A 23,310-nucleotide genomic window follows, 5' to 3' on the forward strand; every position below is an offset into this window, starting at 1 on the left:
AAAAAGGAAAAAGTTAGATATTTTTGATTTCATTTTGCATGTTTTTCTCTTTTTTGTATGCATTCCTCAAATTACATTTGATTTTAAAAGGGGAAAGCAACATCGTGTGATAGGATTGATTTAAAATAAATGTTTGTTTTGTACATTTAACCCATTGTGGCCTTCAAATATCGGATAACTAGTGAGTGTTATGGCTGAATTTATACACATCATTAACATAAAAACCATTTGTGTCATATAATGTAGGACAAATCAGAATTAAATGTTTGTTATAAAAATGTAATTCATTAAGTTGACTGCTGGTGTGATATACACAAAAATGCAAAGGCTTAATGAAGGTACAGTGTCTGCATTACATATGCAATTATAAAGTATGTTTAGGGTGAATTTGATTGCATCTGATCGTTTGTGTCGAATTTCTACAGGTCTACACTGTCAATGCAGTTTTGAAAAGGAACCCAACATCCAGTCATATCATGATGTACTGTGGGGCAGTCAGTATTGGCAGATAAAGGGGCACATTTAAAACAGGTAACAAGGCAGCATGTAGATGTCAACTAAGAGTGTTATAATTACATTACTGTTTCAAGTCTATAATTATGTCACTTCACCATAAAAGTATCTTAAAAGCATGTCATTACAATACATTGCATTATTCACACAATGAGTAAGAAAGTACACATGATGGAGATAAAAGGGTAATTGAACAAAAAGATAATTGAAAGAAATAATTGAGGATGCTTCCTGTAACTGTCGAAAAGATCAGGATGATTTTTTTCTTTAAGCTCTGAGGATTCACCTGCCTAGACTGCAGGAATATGTCCATATGTGACCGTTGGTCTTTGAGTCCTGTCTCATACAAATACGGCATGCTCGGGGGAAAAAAATCCCTCCTTTAATATCAACATAAACATCTGAAACGACCCAATTACATAGCTAGCCCCCGCAGGTTCACACACTGTCAGTCAGTCCATAAAGTGCACTCTCCATCCTGCAGTACAGCTTGGACGTCAAAAAAATAAGAAGAAAAAAGTTTGTGAGAGAGGGTGAGTCGGGGTCCTCTGAATGACAAAGTATTTTCCCCCGCTCGTAGCCACTGTGAAGTACATTGCAGTTCGGCGGCTTGGGGCTTTATGTTAATAAACGTAACCCTCGCTGTACGGGTGTGGCGGGTTGCAGTAGGGCCCCGCCTCCTGCACGTAGGTCATGTTCTCGTCAAAGTGTGACAGCGGCACTGTGTCCTCCTCGTTGATCTGCCGCTCGATGTCCGTCTTCAGCACGGGCCGCTGATTGTCAGGGAAGGCCATGGAGAACAGAGCCTCGGGGTCGCACACAAATTTGTACACGTATCTCTCCCCTGCCACCTGGAGATAAGATAAGATTAGATGAGATAAAATCAGATTAACTTTATTGTCCCCAAAGGGACATTTGTCAGAGCACATGGTTGACTATGGAGAAGAAGGTATTACAGCTAATCAAACGCAGAAACATTGTCATATGTCTCTTGTCAGGGTGCAGCCTTAGGCCTCTTTTACCTTCTGCATAATGCCTTTTTCGTAGTAATAGCGTAACGATCGGCTGAGTTTGTCATAGTTCATAGCTGGTCGATTCTTCTGGATTCCCCATCGACGTGCAACCTTTGTTACACACACACATTAACAGACAGACACAAAGGGGAAATGGTCATGGTGTTCATTATTAGAACCAAAATGTCATAGAAATATCACATTTATTATGTTTTGTACAGATTTGTGGCATTAGTCTTGTAAAATATTCCTTATCCATAATAAGAGCTGACAACATAACACACTTCCTGTTACACAACTTCCCAGTAAGAATGCAATGACGTTGTCTAAATGTCAAAGCTTACTAATCCATATTTCCTAATAACAGCAATTAGAGTGGATCCAGACTCCACACCCCTTAACAGGGATGTGTTCATTAGGAACTTGTCACCCACCCAGTGGAGCAGGCAGCAGATGTTACAGCACCTGTCTACCAGACCACACACCCTCACATCCTCCATTCTAAAGCCCTACTCCTACTCTGTGTACAGCTCTCTCTCTCTCTCTCTCTCTCTCTCTCTCTCTCTCTCTCTCTCTCTCTCGCTCTCTCTCTCTCTAACCCTGTCTCTCTCTCTCTCTCTCTCTCTCTCTCTCTCTCGCTAACCCTGTCTCTCTCTCCCTCTCTCTAACCCCCTCTCAATCTCTCTCTCTATTTTGCTCTCTCTCTCTCTCTGCCTGGACCCAACACTAAAAACGTTGCACCCACTTTCATGTCCTCATGCTCATTCATGTGATACACCTGCCCGGGCCAAAGGCAGAATTTACGGCCACCCAAAGCCCAAAGTAAGCGCGTTTGGTCACCTGATGGTATGAATGGCCCCCCTGTTCGCTGCAGCTGGCTGGTCCCACTGAGTTGGGCCATGTGGACTGATGCCAAGTTACCCCCCCCACACACACACACACACACACACACACACACACACACACACACACACACACACACACACACACACACACACACACACACACACACACACACACACTCCTCTAACCATTACCCTACCAACACACCGGACATTGACCGTGCCTCTCTGTCTGCTATGTAAGAGCACAAACCCAGACCTGTTCCATTTCAAAGGGCCGAACCGTCAACACCGTTTATATTTTTAGGAACAGGTTCATTTAAATATTTAGTAGGCCACTCTCCGGTTGACAGTGTGTTTGATTTGATCAGATTACATACTTTTAGCACGTGGTGGGGCAATAAAAAAGGAACTTCAGTACGGTACATTGCTTCGTTCAAACATTTCCTAACATGTTATTCTGACCCTTTGAAGAGCAGATTTCACCTCAAATTCACATCAATGATCAGAATAATCTGGTCACTGTTGCTTGAAGGGACTAAGATACTCTATGTGGAATATGATGAGACAGACATGCTCTCACCTCCTCTGGCTCGATGAGTTTGAACTCCATACCCCGGCCGGTCCAGGCTATAAAGTGAGAGTTGGACGGGTCGTCCAGGAGTGCCACCAGGAACTGCCAGAGCTGCAGAGATCCTCTGCGCTGGTAGGTTGGACCTTCACGGTACAGACCTGACTCCTGTTTTATATCACCTAGTGGAGGGATGGAGGGACGGGGGGATGGAGGGAGGAGGATGTCATTTCACATGTTTTAATTACTTAAAATGTCTTTGATTGAAATTACAAGTGAAAGCAGCAGTTTAGGTTTATGTAACGACTCTTGGACGACTCACCTTCAACCTTTTCGGGGACCACGCAGGTGTCGTCGTAGAAATGTCTCGTGACTTTATCGAACATGCAGCCTGAGAGACGAGACAGTGTTGAGAAATCACATTAGGAAAACGGCAACTTGAACAGGATGAATAACCCAACCAACATGCATATCTCCAAGTGTCATCCCTCACCTTCAGTCCTGCTGGTGTGAGCCAGATAGCCGTCTTGCCTCAGGTAGACAGAATGGCAGCTAGGCACTTCTGCTGGAGACAGGGAAGAATGGGTGTTAGAAGCCCTTAAGGGAGCATTAGGACAGTATCAGCTATCTGAGAGCAGTCAGTTACTGCTCACTCACTGCACCACTGCCCCTGATTAAAGAACATGTCTTCTAGCATCACACTGGAGCTCAGCCAACAGTAAGTGTACAATATTACACTAGTACTGAACAGTGTAATATCACAGTCTAGGCTAAGCTCAGGATAACCTATTAGCAGCATTGGAGTAAATGTAGCATAACATTTTGGGCATGTTTTCTGCTTGTTCTGTTTCTTCAGCAGTGAAGCATGATGGCTGTGATGGCTTTGTTTCACTGGTACTATTTACAACAGTATAATACTATACTGTATATGTCTGGGCCTCCTACAACATTACAGATGCTGGTTACAATCAAAGGGCAGAAACAGTTACAAAGTGAATGTTCAATAAAATGACTAACCCCGTTAATTTAGGGCCATCAACATTTCTCTGAACTTCATCAAAGTAATGGACTTGTGGAGGAAATTACTTCTAATAAAATTACCAGGCTCCCTTCCCATCCTCTCAACAGGCCTGTTCTAGTAAACAAGCTGCAGAATGACTGCTAATAAATTCCCCTAAATGGTCAATCTGGTATAGAAAAGATGCTGGAAAAGGCCTCCTCCCTCAGTTCATCCATGCCATTGAGAAACATGGAAACCTGGGTAAATGTTTGCAGGGTAGTGTTCATTAGGCACCAAACTGAAGAAAACAGACTGAAATAAACTGTCCAGTGTGGCTCAGTTGGTAGAGCATGGTGCTTGCAACGCCAGGGTTGTGGGTTCCATTCCTCCGGGGACCAGTATTGGAAATGTATGCACTCACTACTGTAAGTCACTCTGGATAAGAGAGTCTGCTGAATAACTAAAATGTAAATAGTGAGGACTACCTGGATATAGAAACATTTGTTTTCTGTTGCGTGCTCTTATGAACATGTCCCTGTTGAAAAGGGCTCATGTTACAGAGAGAAGGCCAACTCAAAGGGAGCTCAGTGCTGTTTATATTGAAATCTTTCTCTGCAGGAGGCAGCAGAGTGGACGCCACATTCCACTCTGACTGGGCACACTATTACACCACTCCACAGTAATCTCTCCTTGGCTCTATGTTATGAATGAAGCCAGCAGTCCAGTGCAGGTTCATTCATTCATGCCCTGGCGTGGCCTCAGGCCTCAGGCCTCTGGGACCCGGGGGGGGGGGGGGGGGGGGGGGGGGGATTATAACCCCCCCACCACCCCTTCTGCGGGGGCGGACTGTGACCAGGCACAGACATTAGTGCACCACAGGAAATGGAGCCCGGCACAGACACCCAAACCAGAACCCCCTGCGCTAATAATGGGTTAATCCAATCAACATGCTCATTCCTCAAATGACAACTATCTGGTTTGATTAAAAAGAGGGTGGCTTGATGCTGTGGTGGTTCCAAATGCACAAGTATTTGGTTATGTTATTGAGTGAAAAGAGTGTTCTTTGGTTGAATTTGTCATATTTCTCTAATGGTGGACACTAAAATATAAATATACAGTAGGCTACATTTCTTTACAGTCCTTACCCTAGTTATAGATTCAATGGTTGTAAAGATGGGGAGAGGTCTGTCCGTAATAAAGAGATGTTCTGCTTTTTTGACATGTAGACTATGTGTGCCGTTTTTAAATGTATGTAGTTCTGTCCTTGAGCTATTCTTGTCTATTAATGTTCTGTATTATGTCATGTTTCAAGTTTTGTGTGGACCCCAGGAAGAGTAGCTGCTGCTTTCGTAACAGCTAATGGGGATCCTAATAAAATACCAAATACCAGTTACAATGACATAATGACATCACAATATTAAACACAACATATTTTACTGTATCTCTCTGACAACCACCTCCTCCCCCCAAAAAGAAGAGGACACCCAACACACCCACTCACCTGAGTCATAGGTGAAATCCCTGGGCTCTTGTTTGATCATCATGGAGGGGGGGTACGTGTGGGGGATTGGGGCCCCCACCATGGCAGGGTGCTCAAACAGGGGGTCGGGGTACTCCTGCTTGAAGCCTTGTGGGGGGAAGGGGATGTTGGGCTCAGACATCTGTCTGTGGTACATGGGCCTTCCATCCCGAGACATCGCCGGTGGGGAAGGGAACGAGTGACAGGGCTCCGACAGCTGACGTCGAAATCTGTCACAAATATTTTCACTCATTTTCATGATAACTGATTGAGACAGACGGACTGACAGAAAGGCACATTTTTAAACCTTAACAATGTATACAACCCGTTGTGTCTAATTAGAATGGTACATCTAGATTCTGGTAAACTGTACTGAATGTCCTAAAATTATCAAATAAACGTCAAATGTGCACTTGAAACTATGTCAATAATGTTTTGTTAGTGACATTTTAAAGAGGATGTAGTGGTAGCCTACAGTATACAGTAGCTGTGTAGCACAGTACCTGTGGTCCATGGAGTAGGCGCTGTCCGGGAGGGGCTGGGAGGGCTGGAGGTGGGGGTACGTCCTATCTGGTTTAGGGGTGGGGACGGCCGTGGGGGAGCCATGATGAAGGGGGGACACGGGGGTGCTGCAGGGGGGTGTCGCTGGGCTGGAGGGCTTCATGCCTGTGGGGTGTTTGTGCTGCTGGTAGGCACTGAGAGACACACGGGGTGGAGGGATCAGTCTCTTGTTGTTTTTAGATTATAGCCATGCATGTCATTTGACAGAAGCCATTGTAGTGTGGCCTAGTATTTGAACGCTGTCAATCTTTTTTTATTTAATAGTTATTGTCAAAATGACAGTTTAAAAACTTTTTTGACATAGGCTCAGAATACATTTTGACCAAAAGCTTGACGAATTTGAATTCTGACACATTTTCCTTCTTTAAAAAAATATATATTTTTGCGTATGTTGAGGGTTTCAAATAGTCTTGTGTCACCTCTTCTAGAATACTTCTTCAAGATGATCCTTGACGTACATGGTACTGTAATATCATAAGCATATATCACAATGCCATATATCACAAGTCAAATAAATTCAAGATTTAATGTAACTAGGCAACTCTTGTGCCATGGGCATTTTGGTTCATTTGAAAAAGCAGTTCATTGAATTTAATTGAACTTGCACCTTAGGTAGACAGTATATTATCGTAGATTCCCCAAGTCAAGTGCATCCCACTTGAAACATTTTGCACAGCACCTGGCCTTTTGTTTCATAGGGAATGGCTGCAATTCCAATGTCTTGAATTCTCAAAATGGAAGGAAGTAATACAACATTGAAAACAGAGTGGGAAGCCAGAAGTACTGTAGTTTATCAAGCAATCATAATGAAGTAGTCATTATCCATCCAACAGTGTGGAGATATATTAGACAGCCCGTGGAGATGAAAAAAGACTGTACAAAGTGTGTTTCATATTTTTTTCATCAAACCACATTTACCTGCAGAATCCTTGTGAGTGTCACTAAAGGTAAAATAAATACTACAATATCCCACAGGATATTTTCCAAATCACCAAAACCTATGGTGTTCATTTTTGGGTGTTAGTCTATTTCTTTGTGTGCAATCTGGCACTGTTGGTTCCAGACTGGGAAAAATGGAACCGCATCTGATATCATACTGGCTGATGCAGAGAACTCTGATGTTTTCAACCTGTTAATACTTATTTTATCAAGCTGAGGCTGGTGCTGTGGCTTACCTACCTGATGTTGTACAGGCACTTCTCCCCATAGTGGAGTTTGAAGGGCCGCTCCTGGTTACAGGTGGAGCCCAGCTCGGAGCAGGGGCTGTGGGGCTCTTTCTTGATCTTCAGCTGCAGTCCGTGGAATGCTACTACGACATATATGTGTGAGAAGGAGGGAGGGAGGGAGGGAGGGAGGGAGGGAGGGAGGGAGGGAGGGAGGGAGGGAGGGAGGGAGGGAGGAGACAGGTGGAAAGGTACATTAGATAGGTGATGTTGAAAAATTTATTCAGTAACTAATTCATTATTTATCAGTACTCTATATGTCCAAATGTACAATAGTCATATCACCATGGAAAGTAAACCTATTCTGAAGGCCCTTCCACCATATAAAACATCCTTATTCGACACTTGGGTAATAGGTATACATAAAAGCATGTCCAGCACTTCATCGTACACCACTGCTGTCCCCAAGGACAGGGCCGGGAATATCTAGTCCAGAATCCCAGTCTTCATCACTCACTGTAACTCACAATGGGAATCTCTTCCTTCATGAAATATGACAATCTCAAAGCAGGTCTAGACTCCACTAAATCCCTATCATGTTTCAGCTAACTGCCAATACTGTCCAGACAACAACAACAAGGCCCATTGATCTGAGCCCACTCTCTGTACCTATGCCCAGTTGCCCACAGTGGCCTGTGCATTTAAGAAGCTGTTAAGTGCCAAATCAGTCCTGATTAACGTCCCATCATCTTGAGTCATGATCAACACTAATTCAATTGGCCACGCTGATGAAAACCAAGTCAGTCAGGATCAAGTCAGTCCTGGGTACCTGGAGAGCTAGCGTGTCACCGCTAATAAACACACATAGGCTATGAACGTGCACAAACATGCACACACAGTTGCACCAGGCACACGCACAACTACTGAGGAGAGTATAAACCCAAAGTGCTTTACTTATGCAGAGAATAGGGCACAATCATTTCCTCATTACAGTTGACAGGAAGAGGTGTGTCAATCTTCATTTCAAAATCCGCATCAGACACACTGTGACGTCAAAACAAATTAAATACCGATCTTGAAGGGAAGTGAAAACCTAAACAAAAAAATAAAATTGCTTGTCTTTTCTCTGGTTATTTAGGGCTAGAACCATGCTAAAATGTCTACCTGGGGGATTGCCAGCCCAGTGTATGTTTTTCTTGAATGGGCCTTGTAAAACAAGTCCATTCCGGGGCTGATGACTGAGGAAGTAGTTTAGGGGTTGAGGAGCTGAGGAGCTGAGAGAAGCGGATGTTTTGAGTTTCTCACTGCTGACTGACAGCTTGCCCTGTGTGACAGTGTCACAGTCTCTTTGTGTGGATGAGTCGATCTGTCAACACCCCATCTGACGCCTGGGTCCCAGGGGACTGATGCACGGGGCACGTTGTGGCAAAGCACAGGGGATGTTCACAGGTCTCCCTGGCCTCAGTGGGGCGCGACCTTTACGGGTCATCGATCGGAGGTCAAAGTGGTACTTCCTGAGGGAGACCTTTGACGAGGTCGAACGGCGTCACAGGCGTCGCAGACACAGAGGCTGCAGCCTTATCTGGCTAATTAAAGGCTTATGACAAGAGGGACAATAAGTAGCAGAGACTTATTGTGATGATTGTGTCTGTTCATTTCACTATCGAGAAGCTAAAGGTACAAGTTGTTTACTGTTTTATGATGTACATGTATTTATCAATGGACATACACTGAACAAAAATATAAATGCAGCATGTAAAGTGTTGGCCCCATGTTTCATGAGCTAAAATAAAAAAATCAAATTCAAATTCAAATCAAATTTTGTTTACATCAATGTTAGTGACCATTTCTCCTTTACCAAGATAATGGCATGATAATGGCATGATAATGTGTGGCATATCAAGAAGCTGATTAAACAGCATGATCATTACACAAGTGCACCTTGTGCTGGGGACAATAAAAGGCCACTTTAAAATGTGCAGTTTTGTCACACAGCACAATGCTACAGATGTCTCAAGTTTTGAGGGAGCGTGCAATTGGCATGCTGACTGCAGGAATGTCCACCAGAGCTGTTGCCAGATAATTTAATGTTCATTTCTCTACCATAAGCTGCCTCCAACGTTGTTTTAGAGAATTTGCCAGTATGTCCAACCGGCCTAACAACCGCAGAACGCCAGCCCAGGACCTCCACATCCGGCTTCTTCACCTGCGGGATTGTCTGAGGTGGGGGGGGCCTGGCTGCCAAGTGGATGGCCTATGCCCTCCAAGGCCCACCCATGGCTGCACCCCTGCCCAGTCATGTGAAATACATAGATTAGGGCCTGATTAATTTATTTCAATTGACTGATTTCCTTATATGAACTGTAACTCAGTAAAATCTTTGAAATTGTTGCATGTTGCGTTTATATTTTGTTCAGCATAATTATGCATTATGAAATTATGTATTTGTTATACAACATAGTAAGTTAATATGTACATGAACTGAATGAGCTACAATGTTAAGAATAGCTCATGCGCTCTAAGAGAGGCACCTAAAATAGAGATGGAAATGTCACAATAGATTTATCAGTTGGGTGCCAAGGTACACCAATCAATAGGGAAGACATCACCTGTAACTAGAACAGATGAATCCCTTTTTAGAATGTCAGGTCCATCAATGTTAAATTGCTGTGATTATCTACAGATTGATTTATCTAAATGACTGTGTTTTTTAAGAACAAGCATTTATGACTTCTTTGGCTGGTTTTCTGTACACAAATGAATATGTGTTATGCTTGCCCACATTAATTGCATTTTGATAACAAATGACTAGTGTTTGTTTAGAGCTATTCCTTATTTAGAAACCAAAGCATACATTTGGTTCAAAACAACCTTTTGATCATAGATTTTTTTAAATACAGATTTTAGTCTATTTGCATTTTGTCTCTGACTTTATGCTTTGCAGTGCACAAAGTAAGTGCACACACTCTCTTTCATTGATTATTTTGGTTCCCTTATTTAAATAATATTTGAAATACCCCCCAACCAGCTATGCCATTCACAGTGAATTTTCTCAATACAGCCACTATATTAGCTGCAAGCTAAGAAATGTCATTTTGGTTCCAATCATTCCTAATTACCACAAAACACCCTTGAGGGCAACAGTTGTGTGTGTTGGGTTGCAAACTGTGTATTTTGCCATTTACAGTGAAGTCTACTTTTGGCAGATATTTCTCCAGTCCATTCATAAAATATCTGTTTTTTGGCAACAGGGAAAAAACCCTGCGAATTTTCACAAACTGTAAGTGCTCGCCATTACTGTTAATGTTAAATGTTAGTAGCTCTTATCCGCTGATTACATGTGGTCTCATTTTACACCACCTACAGTACTTCTTCATACCCTGCTAAGTTATGCTAATGAGAGCTTGGAAACCACTAGAAAATATTTCCTCCATGTGCACAGCCTGAAGATTCAATGGCTGGTGTGTGGAAGTTTCCCCTTCAAATTTGATGATAAGTATGGTCGATGGACCTGGAAAAATTGTCCACAAGTGAGGTGATAAAGTGAGGACATGAATGCTTCTTTCATCTCTATGAAGCGCAAGAACATATGTCAAAAATATCTGATTATATTAACAGTGTTCTCAAAGTCTATTTCCACGTTTCCACCTATTCTCAATGTCTATTTCCTCATACTGTAAGTGACTGCCATACACCTCGTTCTACCTCTATTGACCTCTAAACAATCCCACCATCCTCTCTCTCTCTCTATCTCTCCTTGGTGAAACCCATATTGGAGTGCTGCAGGCTGGGACGCCTGCTCGAGAGCCCAACCACGGTGCCCTCGCCCTCCCTCCCACCATCTGTTTGTATCTCTTCAGTCTGGTCCAGCATGCCAACAGGACATTTCCTATGGTCAGCAGTCTCCTACTACAACGGACATGATGGGCCCTGGATGGCTTTGAAGGACATGGGGATGGTTTCTGTGACCTCAAGACCTTATGGATGTTACTGTGCAACCATTTTGGATCCTATAGTGGATATGTACCACACTGTACGTCTATGGAGCACAGAGAAACTGGTATGCGGTTCCTCAAAGCCAAACAGTTCCTTGAGACAAATGTAGAAATAAAAGTAGTGAAATGAATAAAATATTCTGAGGTGAATATCAAACATGTGAGTGATAGAGGGAGGTAATAGTTATTATAGACAGATAGAGCACTAAGGGCGTGGACACAGTTTCCTGCTTTCTCACTGTTGCATAGGCCTTTTGTCTCATCTGAAAGACATGTGCTAGCACTGGATCCCACTGAGCTCCACTCACTCCAGTTCTGTCTACACGCTGGCTGACTTGACTCATAACCACATTGTGCCAACAGCCTCGTCTCCACTCACTTTAAAGGCTCACTGTACTGTACCACCAAGTGCATTATAATGTCTAATGAATACATTTAAGTAACGATATATTTGATTTTTTCCAGTATAACCATCACAACAAATACTGACAGTTACAAAGATGTCTTTGTTTCAGATGATAAAAACCTGTTGGAAAATATTGAGTTTGAGAAAAAATAAAATAAAAATTAAACACTATCTGATTATTATCACTCATTGCAAATGACTCCAAATATTTTTATGTTTTCCTACATAAATAAACCCCAGTGCTATAATATCACAGCTACCTCTTCCACCCCCTCTCTTCTGCACCTGTCTGCCAACCCGCAAGACTAGCTCTCTGGAGAGCACATGTGAGAGTGAATGTGGGGGTACTGAGAGACATGGAAAAACACACACTCACACATACACACAAGTGCAAACACACACACACACACACAAACACATAGACTCACACATGCATACACAAATACAATAACATTGTGGCATCATATACTCACAGTTTTCAGTCTGGAAGTCTGGGACAAACTGCTCGTCATTGTCGGGAACTTGAGCTAGAGAAAGAAGCAGAGAGGAGAGGAAAAGGTGATTTTCATGCCGATGGACAACACCAAACAATGATATCTAGTCTAACCGTCTCAATCCTTTCCTTTGGCGAAAAGCCTCTAAAGACATTAAACATCTCTTTATGGACATGTATCTATTCATGAACAAAGCAATGTAACTGTAGAATCCTCCCAATGTTTATCTAATGTATAATGCACCGATGGACAAATAGAATGCAAATGGAGCAGCTAAAAGCTAAAATAATGGTCTCTAGGGAGAAATAATGTATTGGTTGTCTAGTCTGTTTTTTGATTATGCTGTAGCTTCAGGAGGAGTTTGCTATCTCCACGCCGATAGCAATAACACCAATTGTTAACAGTAGCTAATTGGGTTCCTCCCCACTGCTGAATCCACCTGTACCTGCCTAGTTAGCTCTATTCCAATCCAGAGTGTTTCACCTATCATACACTCCTGTGCTTTCGGCTAATGCTAAGATAATGAAGGCTCTGCACAGGGTCCAATTAGGCATGTACATATTTATATCACACATATTTGCACTTTTTAGGTCCCTGAAGTTTGACGAGTTTGGAGAATTGTGGCAAACGGCAATATGAGAGATTTAAATGTGTCATTAGCGCGTCTATTTTTAAGCACAAAGAGGTGGATTCTCATTATCACTGAATCAGTAACATGTTGAGGCAGGTCTGTATCACATGATCAAATTCTGTACTTTCACTTTCAAAATGATCTTGATGTTTTTTTAAATCTGGTGTGAAATGATGAGAGAGAACAAACAATACAAGAAAATAGAAAAATAAAAGCTCCTATTTTCTCACAATATAAGTGGTGTAAAAACAACTGAAAAACTATTACATCAAGCCTTGTGTGAACTAATGTTCACTGTAACCAAGTGTCAATACAGTACACTGTTCTGATACACACTAGGAAATACGAATTATATTGTATGGTGCAATACTGTATAGTAATAAAGATCAACATAACAGCAACTGAAGTATAATTGTAAAACCCTGTGCACCTGCTGACTTCAACTCTTTGTGCCAGCCAAGCCCCCTCTTGAGGGTGTGTGGTGTGCACTGTGATTTCTGCATCAATATGGCCATTGTAAGAACTTGAACCGCTTCATACAAAGCACCCTTTAGTGCAAAATAATGTCATACCTTGCCACTATATATAATTACAGACCAGAACTTTCTCTCAATTCAAAATACTGGCTCCACCACAATACCATGACTGGCAAACATTCACCCAGTGCAAGCCTGACCACTCAAAGAAAATAAAACAACAACGTCTCCACCACAACCATGTACAACTTCTTTCTACCTCAAGTTTGCTAGCACTGTGTAACACACGCACACTGCAGACATCACAAAGTCGCAAGGTTCAAAGCGAGAGGGGAAGAAGAATGGAGACGGACAGGCGGAAACGAAAGGAGAAGGGGAGAAAAGTGATATTGCAGCCAGAAGGAGCTGCAGCAGGATGCATGAGTCACTGGACCCAGTCTGTGAATGGGCCAGCTGATCCCTGCAACAATTCCTGGGGAGAGCACCAAAACTGGAACTCTGCCGCCATTCACAAAAAGAGAGAGAGTGAGAGAGGGAGAGAGAAAAAAGAGAGAAAAGAAAAACAGCAAAGCCCCATACACAGGCCCTGAGTAGTAGTGGCACATCCTTTGTCTTTTTCTCAACCCGTTCTTTTCATCTCAGCCCTGTTGTTGGCGCGCTAGCTAGATTTGTTTGAAACCCAACACCATCGGCCTCCTGTACCTACAAGTGCTGTGTGTCTGATTGTGTTGGGTTTCAAACAAATCTAGCTAGCGCGCCAACAACAGGGCTGAGATGAAAAGAACGGGTTGAGGAAAAGATTTACCGTCTCCTTTTAAAACTTTGAATTCAATAGACCAGACTACATCAACTATCATTTTCACATTTGTGTCAACATTTTCTTTAAAAAATGACAATATTCTAAAATTGTGGTAACCTCACTGAATAGATCTCAAAGTCAAATTGATACTTGAAGAGCTCCCAAAAAGAGAGAAAAAAAAAGCCTTGGCCAAAATGGCCAGGTTAAGGACCCTTCAACCTCTCAGACTATGATGTCGGAAATTCAGTCCGTCTCCCATAGTTCCTCCTCTTATTTCCAATTACCTGAATTAATAAATCTTTGAAATAGGTAGCTAGGTATTCCTTTTTATCTTAATGGACAGGAAGTCATTTATTAAATCTACTTCAATCTTGAGACGTACATCACATTGATCCACAACAGGCAGAACTGTACTCCTTACAGTAATATCTATATCAGGAACCAAGGGCTTTTTTTCTCACTTAAATATTAAAACGACGTCTTATTCTTTTATAAGCCCTGCGGTATATACTTCATAATCTAACTGGCAGAGAGTAGCTGGTAAAGTATTCCAATATCTATTTCAAAGCATACTTCTCATTTTTAAAACCACTAAATTACACTGCAAGCATTTTTAAATGTATTAAAGAATAGATGAATCTCATCAATTATTAAGTTGCCTATCCACCTGTGCAAAGCAGGGAGCAATATTTTTCTACCTCTTTGGAAAATGTATTAAGATAACCTCAAAAAACTTACCAGAAAAACATTAAAGTTGATAGAGTATAATAAAACTGTATACTATTAGTTAAGGATCTGCTGTACACTTTAGACCTTAACATTACGACTAGAATCATCTGCCAGTAAAGACTAAGGCCTACTGGATAAAGAAGCAGGTTGTCTTGTTCAATTCTAATATAGTGCAACAGTAGAGCTGAAGAAAATATTCAAAAAAATGTATGATAACTACACATTTTTCTATATGAATTAGAAATATGTGGTCTGAATATAAATAATCAAAAGGTCAATCTGTCATCAAACCTTGATTCCCCTCAAAGCTTGAGAGACCAACAAAGGAAAAAAGCCATGACACTGACATAGATTGAACAACAAATGAATGATGTCATTACTGATACCAAATGTAGCATAATTCTAATCCAAACAATATTTGTTTTAAATAGTTAGCTGACACAAGATGTTGGCATGTTTTTATCTTCCATAATGCAGTCCACATAAATCAACTATGTGTTGAGCATATAAGGGGAAAAGTAAATATGCAGTGCATTGAGAAGGATGTCCCACATACAGAGATAAACGCTGTTATACTATGTGTAGAAAGGGAACTCATGGTACATTTACAATACGAGTTAAGGTGATGGGCCCAAATTATACAGCACAAAATGTTGTGGGCTTGTTTTGGTCCCTAAGCAGGCAGCAAGTACAAACGTCAAGATTTGTCATGCATGCATACAATCAGATTGACATTGGAAATTATAATGATTAAAAAGTAATGCAGATTACTTTTATAAAAACTACAAAGAACTCACACGTTGAATCCACATCCTACTTCATATTTACACCACTATTTACTCAGTCAGAACCTTTGTGATTTAATGTTTTAAAACCTAATGCCAATAACATAGATTGGACATACGGTATATTAGAATTTATAGGTCACTCTAAATGTAATCAAAACAATAATAACATCCATAACTGTAGCAACAAAAGTTTTAAAGAATAAAAGGCCATGTTTTTCTGTAAACGCATATTGCAGCTTATTAGCAATCAATTGTAAGGAAGAAACATTGCAAACTAATAAAAATGTTCCATGCGAAGGAAATAATTTTCAATATGTAAATGATATTCAAGAGAAGATGAACAAACGTAGATACAAATAGCAGACTAATACGTTTACAAACTTAGACATGCACAAACACATGAAACATGCATCTTACGTAAATGTTACAGGCACAATATGATCAATATTCTTTACTAACCAAAACTTCTGTGCTGCAAACAGGGCGGAAAGAAGACACCCGCGCTTAAATCCTGAAGCATCACGTCTGAGTTATACCACACAGAGCAAGTCTTGCCATTAGAAAAAAAATGTTAAATAAATAAATAAACTCTCAGAAAAAATCTCTGTTGCTGATCACAGACCAACTGATTTTTCTAAGTAAAAAGTAAATCCGTTCTTTTTCTTCCAAAAGAAAAATAAAGAAATGGAGAGGACAGCTGATACTATAGATATAGCGGATGATCTTTAGAGAGAGATGCACTTTGAGGAAAATAAAGAGATTGAGTGAGGGAGTGTGAGAGAGAGGGAGCAAGAAAGAGAGAGAGATAGAGAGTGAGTGAGAGAGAGGAGATGGTAGAGGACCGGTGGAGGTGGTGCGGTGGTGGCGGCTCACGTGCGTTAGCTCTTGCCAAAAGCAGAAGAGACAGTGAGCAGCGGAGAGCTTTCTCCTGGTAATTTGTGATGACACTCTGGGTAGAGCCTCCTCAGTCTCCCTCAAGACCACGCTCATCACAGTCTCTAATGTATGCATGACACACAAGGTGCCTCTTCCACACAAGCTTTAATTGGACTGCACGTTAGTAGGAATGTAACTTGGGGCCGATTTTTTCTACGTCTCTACCGTTCCCTTTCCCTCTCTTCAATTCTCTTACTCTGTCTTTCAAACCAAGTGAGCTTGTTGACCTTCGACACTACAGTAAATGGGTAAACACTTACCTTCAGCCAGCCAGGTCTCTTGCAGTTGACTGAGGTCCTGGAAGAGTTCTAGGGGAATAAAACAATGGAGGACAATCATGGAGGGGAAGAAAAAACACGACAAAAAAGCTTCAGACACAATTCCTTCCACTATGACAGAATGATAGGCTTAGAGTGTCATTGGAGGCTTGGCCAGATGATTCAGAGGCACGTGTGCAGCTAATAACAACTCAATTTGTGTCTGTAGCCACTGACAGATGCTACTTGCAATCTTCACAGGTGAGTGTGTTGTAATTGAGATTTTGCTTAAGAGTGCAGGTGGCCACAAACCAATTGAATTTTGCTAAATGTTAAGAAGCCGTGAAATTAACTTTTCCCTCCCCTCTGCTCTACCTACCTTCAGTGTCCAGGGCCAGGTCAGAGTTAATGAATTTTCTTTTTCTGTCATTTGCTGGTCTCTCGCTGCAAGACGTCTTCCCTTGTGGCCTCTAAAAGGGAGGAAACAAATCAATTTTTCCCACTGGAGTGATTCTGTTGTGTACTAGCACACTTACACAGAAGACAGCTGAGAGAGCAATATATGGCCATCAATCACACAGCTCACACACTTTTAAACTTGACCATGTCCCCTTTCTTTACCTATAACTACAGAGGGAATACAACACTTCAGTGATAACTAGTAATAATATTATTACAATATTTCTTTGAATATATAACATCATGTTTTACACAGTAATAGTTAAAATATTAGGCTATCCGTTCAAACATCTGCACATGGATGTGACTGAGGATGTGACTGAGTGACCAGCTTGCAGGTTTTACATCAACTTAGTAACACAATGATGAATAACAATTTCCTGATATCTAAGTGCTGTTTATTTGTTATTTGGTCTTGGGTTATACGTAAAAAAAAACGTGTCTCTCACTCACATTGGATTTAATATAAGGCACTTGTTGGTCTTGAATCCCATCCATTCTGCAACGCTAGTGCTCTACTTTAATTGATAAGCAATTAGCCAGAAATGTCCGCCGAGTGTGCCGTCTGACCACCCTATATCAAGATGGATTGGGGGGAAAAAACATGAATGGACCGTCTAAACCTGCCGAGGTAACCGACCTAAAACAGTTTCATTCATAAAGGAACTTGTACTACGATTAGCCCACTACAAAAGTAAATAAATGATATATTAGCTGCATAGCTCACAATGAGTTGTGTTTACTAACCTTTGTAAAGAGGTAGGCTACGCACAAGGTTGTTTACTAACGGTCCACTTCTAGCTATAGGCTGTGCGCACGGATGGCGATAAATATTGAGAACAACCACCTAACGTGACCAAAAGCTCTCCTAAATAATATTCAAAGGCATGTTGTAAACACAAAATAGAAAAGAAAAGGATAGGATATGGACACTCACCTAATTAATATACGACGCATTCATTCACGGGTTTCTGTCTGTACTTAGTAAGAAACAAAAGTCAGCGATGTGAAGCCCACTGCTGAATCTGCCGGCTGAAGCTCGCGCACACTCAGCTCTGGTGTCGCTTTCGCGCGGCTTGGCTTCTCCTCCTGGGGCCTCCCATGGAAAAAGAAGGCGCTCCGTTTCCTATTGGTTGTCAATGTCTTTCACTGGATCAGATTTCCACCCTTCAATCAGACACAGTTTTAATCATGTGTGTTGAACTTCTAAAGAGAACAACTTGTGAAGAACAGTGTCACAACTGTGTGTGTGTCTGTCTGTCTGTGTTTATGTGTGTGTCCGTGCGCATGTGCGTTTTAAACTTTTATCACTTTGCACAATGTTTCTCAAAAATGGCATGGGGCTTTTAAAAAGCCACTTTTTATACATTTACTTGATGCTACATTTGAAAGAAGGAAATAGGCTACCTGTGTACAGAACCTGTTTTGTTTTGTTTGAGAGCATGTTTCTCAGAGCATGTTCTTGATCACACACACACCACTCTCTCGATCTCTCTCTCTCTCTCACACACACACACACACACACACACACACACACACACACACACACACACACACACACACACACACACACACACACACACACACACACACACACACACACACACATTTATGTTCTTCTATTTTCCCTAAACCCTAACCCTAAACCTAACCCTTACCTTAACCCTAACCTTAACCCGTAACCCAAACCCTAAACCTAAACCTAACTCCAAACCCTAAACCTAACCACTAACCCCTTACCCTAAACCTAATTGTAACCCTAACCCTAACCCTAATTGTAACTCTAACCCTAAACCTTAAACTTAAAATAGCCTTTGTCCTCATATTCCCACGAGGAAAAATCCTTGTTCTACTATCCTTGTGATTTTAGGTCCCCACAAGGATAGAAGAACCAACCCCCCCCCCCCCCCCCCCCCCCCCCCCCACCCACACACACACAGACACACACACACACACACACACACACACACACACACACACTCTCACCTGGACCCTTAGCCTTAACCCAAAAACCTAAACTTAACCCTAACCCTAAACCTAACCCTAGCTCCTAACCCTAAAACTAACCCTAGCTCCTAACCCTAAACCCAATTCTAACCCTAACACTAATTCTAACCTTAACCCTAAACCCCTAAGAAATAGCATTTGACCATGTGGGGACTAACAAAATGACCCCAGTTGGTCAAATTTCTGTCCCCACAAGTATAGTTAAACATGTCCACACACACACACACACACACACACACACACACACACACACACACACACACACACACACACACACACACACTCAGACATGCACGCACACACACTCATACTCACTATCTCACACACAAACACACACTCCCTCTGTCCTTCTTTCTCATTCAGAAGCAACACACACACGTGAACACACACACTTTGTGACCATGGAAACAGTGTTTTGAAGTGTTTCCAGAGGGACTTGCTAAAGCTGCAGCTCTCCCCTAATGTAAGGGCTACATTATTGAGTGTGCCTCAGACCTGCAGAAGGCACTGACCTGTAAGTAAATCACAGGTCACTGGGCAACTGAGGACAGGTTTGCGCACCGACAATGGGACACTAACACACACTGAGAGCAGTCTGGTGCTTTATAGGTAGCTTAGTGGTTAAGAGCGTTGTGCCAGTAACTGAAAGATCGCTGGTTCTAATCCCCGAGCCGACTAGGTGAAAAATCTGTCGATGTGCCCTTGAGCAAGGCACTTAACCCTAATTGCTCCTGTAAGTCGCTCTGGATAAGAGCGTCTGCTAAATGACTAAAATGTAATAAAAGAAAGATATCACTAACACTCACACTTGACTCCCCCCCCTTAATAGCGCTGACTTTGCTGATAGCTACAGTTGAAGTCGGAAGTTTACATACACCTTAGCCAAATACATTTAAACTCAGTTTTTCACAATTCCTGACATTTAATCCTAGTAAAAATTCCCTGTCTTAGGTCAGTTAGGATCACCACTTTATTTTAAGAATGTGAAATGTCAGAATAATAGTAGAGAGAATGATTTATTTCAGCTTTTATTTCTTTCATCACATTCCCAGTGGGTCAGAAGTTTACATACACTCAATTAGTATTTGGTAGCATTGCCTTTAAATTGTTTAACTTGGGTCAAACGTTTCATGTAGCCTTCCACAAGCTTCCCACAATAAGTTGGGTGAATTTTGGCCCATTCCTCCTGACAGAGCTGGTATAACTGAGTCAGGTTGTAGGCCTCCTTGCTCGCACATGCTTTTTCAGTTCTGCCCACAAATGTTCTATAGGATTGAGGTCATCGCTTTGTGATGGCCACTCCAATACATTTACATTTACATCATTTAGCAGACGCTCTTATCCAGAGCGACTTACAAATTGGTGCATTCAACTTATGATAGCCAGTGGGACAACCACTTTTTTTTTTTATGGGGGGGAGGGGAGGGGGGGGGGGTAGAAGGATTAATTTTATACTATTCCAGGTATTCCTTAAAGAGGTAGGGTTTCAAATGTCTCCGGAAGGAGGTCAGTGACTCCGCTGTCCTGGCATCATGGGGGAGCTTGTTCCACCATTGGGGTGCCAGAGCAGCGAATAGCTTTGACTGGGCTGAGCGGGAACTGTGCTTCCGTAGAGGTAGGGGGGCTAGCAGGCCAGAGGTGGATTAACGTAGTGCCCTCGTTAGGGTGTAGGGTCTGATCAGAGCCTGAAGGTAAGGAGGTGCCGTTCCCCTCACAGCTCCGTAGGCAAGCACCATGGTCTTGTAGTAGATGCAAGCCTCAACTGGAAGCCAGTGGAGTGTGCGGAGGAGCGGGGTGACATGAGAGAACTTGGGAAGGTTGAATACCAGACGGGCTGCAGCGTTCTGGATAAGTTGTAGGGGTTTAATGGCACAGGCAGGGAGCCCAGCCAACAGCGAGTTGCAGCCAAGGTTCTTTGCACTCTGGGAGGAGGACACAATGGAGTTATCAATCGTGATGGCGAGATCATGGAGCAGGCAGTCCTTCCCCGGGAGGAAGAGCAGCTACGTCTTGCCGAGGTTCAGCTTGAGGTGGTGATCCGACATCCACACTGATATGTCTGCCAGACATGCAGAGATGCGATTCGCCACCTGGTTATCAGAAGGGGGAAAGGAGAAAATTAATTGTGTGTCGTCTGCGTAGCAATGATAGGAGAGACCATGTGAGGATATGACAGAGCCAAGTGACTTGGTGTATAGAGAGAATAGGAGAGGGCCTAGAACTGAGCCCTGGGTGACACCAGTGGTGAGAGCACGTGGTGCGGAGACAGATTCTCGCCACACCACCTGGTAGGAGCGACCTGTCAGGTAGGACGCAATCCAAGAGTGAGCAGCGTCGGAGATGCCCAACTCGGAGAGGGTGGAGAGGAGGATCTGATGGTTCACAGTATCAAAGGCAGCAGATAGGTCTAGAAGGATAAGAGCAGAGGAGAGAGAGTTAGATTTAGCAGTGCGGAGAGCCTCCGTGACACAGAGAAGAGCAGTCTCAGTTGAATGACCAGTCTTGAAACCTGACTGGTTTGGATCAAGAAGGTCATTCTGAGAGAGATAGCAGGAGAGTTGGCTAGAGACGCCACGCTCAAGAGTTTTGGAGAGAAAAGAAAGAAGGGATACTGGTCTGTAGTTGTTGACATCGGAGGGATCGAGTGTAGGTTTTTTGAGGAGGGGTGCAACTCTCGCTCTCTTGAAGACAGAAGGGACATGGCCAGCGGTCAAGGATGAGTTGATGAGCGAGGTGAGGTAAGGGAGAAGGTCTCCGGAAATGGTCTGGAGAAGAGAGGAGGGGATAGGGTCAAGCGGGCAGAATGTTGGGCGGCCAGCCGTCACAAGTCAAAAGATTTCATCTGGAGAGAGAGAGGGGAGAAAGAAGTCAAAGCATAGGGTAGGGCAGTGTGAGCAGGACCAGCGTTGTCATTTGACTTAATAAATGAGGATCGGATGTCGTCAACCTTCTTTTCAAAATGGTTGAAGAAGTCATCCACAGAGAGGGAGGAGGGAGGGGGAGGAGGAGGAGGATTCAGCAGGGAGGAGAAGGTGGCAAAGAGCTTCCTAGGGTTAGAGGCAGAGGCTTGACATTTAGAGTGGTAGAAAGTAGCTTTAGCAGTGGAAACAGAGGAAGAGAATGTAGAGAGGAGGGAGTGAAAAGATGACAGATCCGCAGGGAGTCTAGTTTTCCTCAATTTCCGCTCGGCTGCCCGGAGCCCTCTTCTGTGAGCTCGCAATGAGTTGTCAAGCCACGGAGCAGGAGGGGAGGACTGAGCCGGCCGGGAGGATAGGAGACATAGAGAGTCAAAAGATGCAGAAAGGGAGGAGAGGAGGCAGAATCAGGAGATCGGAGGGAGAAGGATTTAGCAGAGGGAAGAGATGATAGGATGGAAGAGGAGAGAGTAGCGGGAGAGAGAGAGCGAAGGATGCGATGGCACATTACCATCTGAGTAGGGGCAGAGTGAGTAGTGTTGGAGGAGAGCGAGAGAGAAAAGGATACCTTGACTTTGTTGTCCATAAGCCATTTTGCCACAACTTCGGAAGTATGCTTGGGGTCATTGTCCATTTGGAAGACCCATTTGCGACCAAGCTTTAACTTCCTGACTGACGTCTTGAGATGTTGCTTCAATTTATCCACATCATTTTCCTTCCTCATGATGCCATCTATTTTGTGAAGTGCACCAGTCACTCCTGCAGAAAAGCACCCCCAAAGCATGATGCTGCCACCCCTGTGCTTCACAGTTGGGATGGTGTTCTTCGGCTTGCAAGCCTTCCCCTTTTTCCTCCAAACATAACGATGGTCATTATGGCCAAAAAGTTATATTTTTGTTACATCAGACCAGAGGACATTTCTCCAAAAAGTACGATCTTTGTCCCCATGTGCAGTTGCAAACCGTAGTCTGGCTTTTTTATGGCGATTTTGGAGCAATGGCTTCTTCCTTGCTGAGTGGCCTTTCAGGTTATGTCGATATAGGACTCGTTTTACTGTGGATATAGATAATTTTGTACCTGTTTCCTCCAGCATCTTCACAAGGTCCTTTGCTGTTGTTCTGGGAATGATTTGCACATTTCGCAACAAAGTACGTTCATCTCTAGGAGACAGAACGCGTCTCCTTCCTGAGCAGTATGAAGGCTGCGTGGTCCCATGGTGTTTATACTTGCGTACTA

At 42.8% G+C, this 23,310-nt stretch overlaps 1 protein-coding gene across 4 annotated transcripts; it reads right to left on the minus strand.

Annotated features, from left to right (window-relative positions):
* Positions 1 to 1,136: 1,136 nt before the first annotated feature.
* On the minus strand, positions 1,137 to 17,650 carry LOC311139106 (ETS translocation variant 1-like; the record flags this gene model as incomplete). 4 transcript variants are annotated; one of them, XM_084173992.1, is made up of 12 exons in its annotated part: positions 1,137 to 1,364; positions 1,536 to 1,637; positions 2,952 to 3,121; positions 3,262 to 3,330; positions 3,433 to 3,501; positions 5,441 to 5,688; positions 5,962 to 6,153; positions 7,199 to 7,328; positions 12,057 to 12,110; positions 16,697 to 16,744; positions 17,073 to 17,163; positions 17,606 to 17,650. In XM_084173992.1, 12 exons carry the CDS (start codon positions 17,648 to 17,650, stop codon positions 1,137 to 1,139), a joined length of 1,446 nt encoding a protein of 481 aa, XP_084030118.1. The 4 variants fall into 4 exon arrangements, with proteins under 4 accessions (XP_084030118.1, XP_084030119.1, XP_084030120.1 ...); XM_084173993.1 differs by lacking the exons at positions 16,697 to 16,744; positions 17,073 to 17,163; positions 17,606 to 17,650 and adding an exon at positions 15,960 to 16,020; XM_084173994.1 differs by lacking the exons at positions 12,057 to 12,110; positions 16,697 to 16,744; positions 17,073 to 17,163; positions 17,606 to 17,650 and adding an exon at positions 15,960 to 16,020.
* Between the last annotated feature and the right edge of the window lie 5,660 nt (positions 17,651 to 23,310).

This window comes from Coregonus lavaretus (assembly GCF_964263955.1).
Source record: "Coregonus lavaretus genome assembly, chromosome: 13".
Taxonomy (NCBI): domain Eukaryota; kingdom Metazoa; phylum Chordata; class Actinopteri; order Salmoniformes; family Salmonidae; genus Coregonus; species Coregonus lavaretus.